Raw genomic sequence first — 9,226 nt, 5'->3', positions numbered from 1 at the left:
GGACAGTGTACACTGTACACTTAATATTTCATTCACTGTCAATAGCATATCATGTATTCAATGGCTTATCTTGTCTGCAGTCAGTTTGAGCAGAGACATGAAGTGATCCCACGATTAATGAAACATCTAAACTCTAGCATAGCAGCGCAAATCTAATCAAGATGGAACTATTTGGGGGAATTAATAGTCTAGCTAGCTAACACCCCACTACAAGCCTACAGCATGCACCAGAAGCAAGATTTGACAATTGAGTAGAACATCAACATTTGACCGATTGAGATAGATAGATGGACACACATGTTTAAAGATAACACGAAATTAACAAAAGAAAGGGACCAGTAATACAGTATCTCAATTGACCGATTGAGATAGATAGATGGACACACATGTTTAAAGATAACACGAAATTAACAAAAGAAAGGGACCAGTAATACAGTATCTCAATTGATCTACCTGTAAAGAGTCAACAACAGATACTTCCCATCTATTTCTGCAACGCCATTTATAAAGGCCTACCGTGAAAGGAAGTGGAAGATATATTTTCAGCTATCAACACCAACTTCCTTGCGATCTCTCTCTTTTGTCATTCTTCTCTTTGATCTTTTTGTACATGAACTTCTTTAATTAATTAAAACCCACTGTGCCAGTGGTGTTGTGTCACTGGAAGTAGATCTCCTAAAGGAAAAAAATGCCATACAATTGTGAATTTGTAACATGTAAGACCACAGTTAACTGCCTCCCTTCTGCTTCAGGGTAATCTTATCTCCCAAGCTAAGCGCAATTCCTTGCGTCTTGCTCCTTATTCTGATGTAACCACTAAGCTTGCCATCAACTTGTTTCTCAATGCTAATATTTACCAAAGCATCTTCCCCAAACACACTCTTTGCATAGAGATTAGCAGCAAGGAAACCACATTCCCCATCAAGAGCAGACCTGGTGACAAATTTCCATTACAGACATAGACAACTCATAAAATCAGTAATCAGAATAGCAACAGAATGTACAATCTGCCAAGATAACTCCCAAAAACAAAACAAGGATCTCCTTTTCAAAAGCAGCTGGTAAAATGCAAGGTTTTTCCTGTACCAGTACAACTAACCAAATAATTTCATCATATAATTAGCTGTGTATGAAATTACCAAAACTGATATCCTATTTGTATCTCATGCACGTACCATGTCAGCACCGTAAAATGCTTTGGTTTGTGCAATTTTGTACACAGTTCTTAATCATAATATCAAAGCAGCTCATAAAAAAAATTAGATTAATCCTACCTAGAACTTCAAAATCTTGGCCTTAAGTTTATAGAAGAGATGAGAAGTTACGTTTAGCATAACCAGATCATCCTTGATCACTGAAATAGGCACTTGTACTGAAGCCTACGCCTCGCTTGTTTAAACCATTTTCTATTTTACTACTACCTCCGTCCCGGTTTATAGGCTCTACACATATTTCTAGATTGTAAATTTAAACATTGTAATACAATTAATATATTACAAAATATATATCATTAGAAATTTTAGATGTTCTACTTTCTAATGCTATAATTTTTATTTTGTATAATTTAGATGCACATAGGCCCTGTAAACCGGGACGGAGGAAGTATTTACAGCTGTACAGCAAGCTATTCATGCATCTGATCAATGATTACTTACATCTCTACTTGCTTATAAAAGAGCAAACTTTTTTTTTCTTAAACACACACCAGTAAACGTACACAAATAGATTAGCACCACAAGATCAACCCTCTCGGCTAAATCTGCCCAACAGGATTAATCTAATCCTTAGATTAGTGTGCTCCTAACAATTACACGGAGTGGACCATGCTCTGCTACTTCACGTCCCGCGTCTGCTAACTGCTCAGCGCAAAGGTCCCTAGCAAAAGAAAATCTCACGCCGGTGCCAGCAGCATCACTGCCATCATCCGTCCCTGCCCCCGCCCTTCCTGCGACGCGCTGCCACCGTGCCACGGCAGCGGTGACCAACCTGGGCGTCGACGCACTGCCACCGTGCCACGGCAGCAGTGACCAACCTGGGCGTGCTCCTGCTTCACTGATCCTCCCAGCTGGCCCTCCCCGTCACACTCGGTATGTCTTCGATCCGAAACGATCTCGACCAAGGATGGGCGTCGGATGCAGTTTTGTTTCCTCCGCCAATTAATCCCCTCATCTCACCACTCACCTTTCTCCTTGATAAAGTTTGATTTATGTAGCCCCCTGTTTGCCCAGCTGTTGGCACAACCTCACCAAATCAGGCTTCTTGCGTGCCTGAGAATCGACATGATCTACCAGCACCGGTAAGGGCGTATGAGGATGGAGGCGCCGTGACGTGGGACGAGATCTAGTGTAGGTAGCCTACGAGTGATGGGATCAACTTAACTTGCAAAATAAGATAGTAAATACTTCCTCGCTCGCAGTTTTGGAACATACTACTTTAACAGGGATTCTGAATTTTGTATTGACTATCTTTAACTAAATATATAATTAATCATCAATTTGTTATCTTTTTTTAATATAAGAGCACCCAGTGAACCCTTAATCGCATCAATCGATGGCTGATTTATATCAGAATATTATTTATTTGCTTCAACTAAAGCGTAAATTGCAATATTTTGGAACGTTGTGAAACTATTTACATTTCCTGAACATATATATAAAAAACATTAGTGGGGAACGCACATACACATTTACTAGTACACTGTAAAAGTTTACATGCCTGGTGGATGTACAAATATACAGGTAAACATAAACATCAGTTCTGTAAAAGACTTACGGTGGTGTTAGACACTTCATATTTGTTGACTTGATGACATGATTCAAGAATTCCTTCTCGTCCTGAATTACAGTATTCACTGCAACCTGATGAAGGAAAAAAATAAAGTTGTAGTAAGAATCTGTAGCAAGAAAAATATAAGAAATTCATAAGCACAGTTGGAATGAATAAAACATGCCAATTTCAATGCACTCCATACCAACCAGACAGAACAACAGACATACTTCCTTTAGAAGCGTTTTTCAAAGAAAAAAAGAAGTAAATAAAGTCAACCAAAGCAGAAGTTAAGAAGTCTATATAAGAAAAAAAATCACACAAATGTGTTGATTGACATAACAGATAATCGATAAGAGTATTTGAAAAAATGGACTGCTTCAGCTACACAGTTCAGGAGCTGAAAGGCAACAATAATTCAGCTACACAAATTTGGTTCAGGAGCAGAAAAAATGGACTGCTTCAGCCTACCCCAACATGCTTGGGAAAAAGGCTTTGATGTTGTTGTAAATTTGGTATCTCATCAAGGTTAGCTTTTTCATGACTTCCATTAGAAAATAATATTGGTGCTTACAATCTAGAACTATCATGAACCATCTGTTAATAAGCTGACTTTGTGTAAGGAACATACAAATGGCTCCATGTTCTGAATATTAGTTTAGGTGAACTGATATTGCCTTTGTTCACCTGACGTTGATAGTGTCAGACTGTCAGTGATGGGCAGCTATTTGGTACTCAATTACATACTTGAACTCTTTTTTCCATATGTGCATGCATGTGCTACTAATGATGCATACATATCTTACTCCCTCCGATCCATAAAAAGTGTCAGGTATTTAGTTCAAATTTGATCAGATTACTACCTCTGATCCATAAAAAGTGTCAGAGCTTATATCAAATTTGAACTAAAGCCCCGACACTTTTTATGGATTGGAGGGAGTATTTCTATTTGAGGGGCACCAGTCCACCAGGATGGATCCGTTGTTGCCAAGCAACTGAGAAGATCGCTTCCCTGTTGTGCGTGCATTATTTTCAACCGGCCATGGCACACAGAGAGCAGATCGATCCATGTATCTGGCTTTAATGGCAGCATATGACGGTCCTGTAGATACTCCAGAGGCCAGCAGCTTGCATCGTCAAGCTATCGGATCATGCTCGCAGAATATGTCGCTCACACACAGCGATGGGAATTTCAATCCATATAGCTGGCACTCATGAAGGTTATCATGTGAATGCTCCAGTTACAAGCAAGCCACTGCCCAGACAACATTAACTGGTTCTCTTCAGTATGTTTACTTTAATCCTTTCATCTCATGAATTGCAGATTGAACATTACTTGCCTCTGGTCACGGTTACAGTTACCACGGTTTTAATAAATATGGTCCTATTAATTGGTGAGCAGAAGCACGCCATTCATTACAAAGCTGAGCTTGGTCAGCATGTATTCCAAATAGTACCCTCGTTGCTGATTGTTTTGTTAATAGTCAAATCTACTAGGTACAATCTCCTGACTATAAGTGCAGGCATGATGACAATGGCAAGGATAATGCCCACGCTTCGGAATGCGGCAGAGATGCAAAATATAAGTTAGTGGACTGAACTGATAATAAAGTAGAATATAAACAAGGAGCGGTGAATATCTTGCAAATTTTTGTAACAACTCCATCCTACAAAGAAAGAAGCATATTACCTTGTTTTCCCACTCGAATTCAGCCCACATGTTCCGGAAAGTAACATCAGCGCATGTAGCTGGTGAGATGTAATCCATGATGTCAATGTGAATATCATTTAGCACAACCACTGATCGCTCCATCACATTTGATGTCTCGTAAACGATGTTCCCAAATATGACTCCAGTCTCTGTTGATGAAACCTTGATATTAGCACGTATTTGCTTGCTTGATTCAGGAGCCAATGTATAGTTCTGAGGGCGGTCAACAAGTTTGAGGTCTCCCATTGTAGCTAATTCCAAGCAAAGGTTCTGAAGTGTCTCCTTTGTGCGGTTAATGACTGTAACATCAAGTACAATATCATAATGATGAACTGTCACAAATGCTTCAGCATATACAGGATCACTGAACCCAGTCAACTGAAGAATGCGATTAAGTCTGTTTGCGTCATCTGTTTCCTTAGTAAATCCACCAGTCGCAGCCTTCAAATCATCTTGGACCTCATCTTCCAACTCAAGCTGGCTCATGCCCTGTGAAACAAAACGCCACGTTTTAACAAGGGGAAGAATAGATATAAAGCGATATGCTGCAAATTCTCTACAAAAGCTTCGCTATATTTAAACACTTAGAGCAAACACTATGTTTCGAAGAAATGGTATGGTCCATGTGCATGGATCCTAACATGCTAACAATACGGTCTTGATAACTACCTAGATTTTTGCATAGTCAAAGAAGATAAAGTTTCCTAACTAATAGTACTAGTGGATCCTCGTCCTGAAAGATCTAGATAATTTGACATGTGGACCAGAATATCAATCACATAAACCTTTAATGTGAAAACAAGGATATCCACAACTGAATGACAAGTTCAAACATATCCTAGGCGGCTACCATGCGCAATATTGTGTTATACTACTACAAAAACGATCAAAATTGCTTTAAAAACATAATAAACTGTCAGATGCTAGAGGATAAAAACTGGTCATGGGCTCATTGTAATGCTACTAGGCAGGAAAAAATGATAACATTCATTGTTTACACCTAGTTTCTTACAGATCAGCAGACTAATGCCGATTGTACAGCAGTTATCAAATATTATATCCATGATGCCAAGCACCAACTAATGCATTTACCATCAAAGATTGGAACTAGAATCCTTGTAAGATAGCTATGTAACTAGCATTAGGAGAAGAATGTGTGGGAATTTCCATAGGGCAAAAGCAACAACTGAACTTACCCTTCTGCTCTTCAGGTGGTAGAAATCAATAAGATCATCAGGCTGGGCATGAGATATCTGTGCCTTGGCCTTCAGCTCCTCTGTCTCCCTGTATTGTTTCTCAGCGAGCATCTTGGCAAAACTCTGTCTGCATGACTTCAGCCAAATCTTCCTCACATCATCGCCAGTATTGCAAAGCAACCTCACACAGAGCACAATCCTATCATACGAGTCATTATCAATCGGTTGGGGAAGGTAGGAGGATAGCCCCAGCTGGAGAATGGATGTCATGACCAGTAAGGCACCAGTACAAGCCTTGTTAGCTTCAACCTTTGATGGCTGCACCTCCTCCAGCCTCAGTACCAATTTGGTAAGGGTACATGCAACAACTGCAGCCAAGAAGAAATCGCCTGAGAGAATGAGTGACCTGAGATTCAGGGTTGATGCAAATGACCCAGGAGTAACCGATGAAGTCGAAACGGCCTCGGTAGCAGCACTCTGTGTGGCGTAAGTGCCATCTGCAAGAACAACAGGTCGCCTGGAAGACACAGTGACAGAGTTCACCATTGGCTGGGCTGGCTTGTTGGAATCAGTTGTGTCCCCTTCCTCTGAGACAGTGAAGAATGGTAGATCGCCAAGGCACTGCTTGATGGTGGAAATGGCACTCTCGACCTCTGCTAACGAGAGGGAGTACTCCCCAAGGATCCAGAGAGCGATTGAACAGACACGGGATGCTCGGATCTGATAGAAGGTATCACTCAGCCTCTGGATCATGGACATGCGCAGCTTGGGGTTAGTCTCGATGATCTCACGCACAAACAACACAACATCAACCGCTGCTGCAACATTAGTGTCACCCAGGAAGTCCATGAGGAGGTGCACCACCGATCCAGCCACTTCTGGGTACTCCACAGCACACGAATGGATAGCTTGCACGAGCATCTGGCGGTACTCACCGCCCTTCTCGAGCTCCCCTGATTGTGTCTTGACAACCTCCTTCTTGAGGTAAAGCACCACCTCCTCAACATTACGAGGAGTGAGCAGATCAAGCACCAAATCGAGCACCTTCCTCTTGACGTCCAAGTTGGGGCTGGCAAGTGCACGCAGCACATCCATGACTACATCCACCATGACATCCCGGTGCGACGTGCGCAACTCGTTCAGGCGGTCCAGGAGAATGAGCCTCACATTGTTGTCACTCTGCGACGAGAGCAGCTGGCAGTAGGTGTTGGCTGCGGCGCGCACCGCAGTGGGCGCCGAGGAGAGCGACACGATAGCACCGGCACACTCGTACACAACCGCGGTGCTTGAAGAGGAGAGGAGGGAGATGATGATCTTGATATACCTGCCCTTGTCGGCGCGGTTTGGAGATCGGCAGACCTTGCGGATGAGGTCTACCGCGGCCATCTGGAGCAAGTCGGGCCACTCGGTGACACGCTCGGAGTTGGAGAAGAGGTAAGCCACGGCACGTTCCTGCCCGCAGAGGCAGAGCATGAGGAAGGCGTTCCGGCGAGCGGAGGCGTCCTGCTCCGAGGCGAGCGCGCGCTCGACGAGCTCGGGAGCGTCGGGGATGAGCTGGTCGCCGTGCGGGAGGCGGTAGATGGAGGAGATCGCGGAGAGCGCGTGGCGGCGGATGAAGTGGTGGCGGTGGTCGAGGTTGTCGAGGATGGAGGGCACGAGCGGCTCGAGCACCTCGGGCTCGGAGAGGCGGCAGAGGAAGCGCAGCGTGACGCCGCGGATGTACTCGTTGGGGTGCTGCAGGTTGTTGCGGAGGTTCTGGCAGATGAGGATCATCTCCGGGAGGCCGCGGCCGGCGGAGTCGCGCTTGTCGATGATCTCGAGGTAGAGGAGCAGCAGCTTCTGGATGGTGTGGTCCTCGGAGGGGAGCACGTAGCGGACGATGGTGATGAAGAGCGTGGGCAGGGTCTCGCCGTTGAGGAGGAGCATGACGGCGCGCTTCATGGCCTCCACCTTGGCGGCGACGTCGCTGCCCTCGAGATCCGCCTTGATCTCGTTGGCCATGGCGGCGGAGCCCTTGTCGAAGTGGACCAGCAGCGTGCACGGCTTGTCCATGGCGCCGTGTCGTACGTGCACCCGCGCCGGAGGGCGCTGCCGGCGGGTGGGGTGGCGGTGGTTGGATCTGCGGCGGAGGTGGTGGATCGGGATCTGGGGGCGGGAGGAGGACCAAGTGGTTATTAGGGGAGGCTACCTCAGCTTGGACCGTAAGTTGTATGTTGCCCAAAATTAGGCGCCGATCAGGCAGTGACACACTGACACCCACCAAGTTCGGCTCTGCCTTCTCAAGTTCTGAATGTTCCTTTTACATGAATTTTTAGAGTAATTTAGAGATGACTTCTGAATAAGTGAAATGCATTCACTGGCCATGTAAAAAATATTCTTAAACTCAGAAAATGGCTCCCCTCAATACGTCCACATATGGTCTGAAAAAACTGTAGTAGAACACAATGACACACTTAGTTTCCAATTTTGATGAAGTTCAAATTTCAAATGGAGATTTTGATTATTAATCATATCTTAAAATTTTAGGCGGAGAAAAAATCGAGTTTTCAATGGGTAACTTTGAAGCTTTCCCTTGCATGCATCAACAGATCTTTTAGCACTAGCCCTTTTCGGTTTATTTTTCTTTCATTTAAATTACACAAAACAAAAATGAACTTTTGAAGTGCTTGCCTGATTTACGTGTGTCACGGGTGAGGAGAGTTCCTTGCATGATTCAAGTTAGAGCCACATGGAACCGATGTGACGGAATTGGCAGTTGGACATAGATCCAGTGCCTCGCTACAGCCAACGCACACAACACCTTGAGCCCTACCATCCACCGTCCAATTGCATCGTATGGCCAAAAGCACTCAACAGCTGAAAAATCAAGCCACTTGATGGGAACAAGCCCGGGAGGGGGGAAACATGCCGGTGTTCTTGGGTCACATTCCATCGGTCATGTCGCCGTCCTTGCCGTAAAGGAGGGGGTCGCGCCAGCTGCACCTCCTGTTGTGGGTATACTTTATGGGTATATCAACGGCATGGCCTAGATCCGGCAAGCCCGGGTGGCCCATAGTTGGTGGTGAGGCATGTGGCCCATCAGGCGGCCCAGTTGCTGTAGATCATGAAGGATGAAGTCCAGCCCAGGAACAGGAAGCCGGATCTCAACCGACCTACGAAGGAGGCCGGATCCGTGGAGGCCCATGAAGTATCCGGATCCAGCACGGCCTAGAAGGAAGGCGGATCCTTGACATACACGGCAAGACATTGTACCGTAGTTAGGCAACTTGTATTCCGGCTAGGACTCTCCATGTAAACCCTAGATCCGTGCGCCTATATAAGCCGGATCCCGGGAGCCCAAGGGGCACAACCACAACTCATTGTAACAACGCGAAAGTGCCCAGATAATTCCAGACAAGTAGCAGTAGGCCCTGTCATCGTGCAGGTGTTCCGAAGCTGGGTAAATCGCGTACCACCGTCCCGTGTGCACTCCGCCCTATGGCCCCTACTTCTTCTCCCCCTCGTGAGGATCCCTCCTCTGAGGTACCGTCGATTAGGCAACGACAGTTGGCGC

The 9,226-nt window shown here is 45.1% G+C and overlaps 1 protein-coding gene across 1 annotated transcript; it reads right to left on the bottom strand.

Moving 5' to 3' along the window:
- Window positions 1-389: 389 nt before the first annotated feature.
- LOC127299778 (coatomer subunit beta-2) lies at window positions 390-7,858 on the bottom strand. The gene is made up of 4 exons (XM_051329828.2): window positions 5,674-7,858; window positions 4,457-4,966; window positions 2,773-2,858; window positions 390-933 (listed from the first exon to the last, which is right to left on the bottom strand). The coding sequence occupies exons 1-4, from the start codon at window positions 7,723-7,725 to the stop codon at window positions 729-731; spliced, it is 2,853 nt and encodes a 950-aa protein (XP_051185788.1). The 5' UTR covers window positions 7,726-7,858; the 3' UTR covers window positions 390-728.
- Between the last annotated feature and the right edge of the window lie 1,368 nt (window positions 7,859-9,226).

This window comes from Lolium perenne, chromosome 5, assembly GCF_019359855.2.
Source record: "Lolium perenne isolate Kyuss_39 chromosome 5, Kyuss_2.0, whole genome shotgun sequence".
Classification (NCBI taxonomy): domain Eukaryota; kingdom Viridiplantae; phylum Streptophyta; class Magnoliopsida; order Poales; family Poaceae; genus Lolium; species Lolium perenne.
This window is presented reverse-complemented; position numbering and strand designations above follow the sequence as displayed.

Coding starts and splice junctions, on each gene's coding strand:
- LOC127299778 (XM_051329828.2), bottom strand. CDS start 7,725: ATGGACAAGCCGTGCACGCTGCTGGTCCACTTCGACAAGGGCTCCGCC. Junction 4,967..5,673: donor ACCACCTGAAGAGCAGAAGG/GTAAGTTCAGTT, acceptor TTTGTTTCACAG/GGCATGAGCCAGCTTGAGTT. Junction 934..2,772: donor ATGAAGTGTCTAACACCACC/GTAAGTCTTTTA, acceptor ATTTGTCACCAG/GTCTGCTCTTGATGGGGAAT.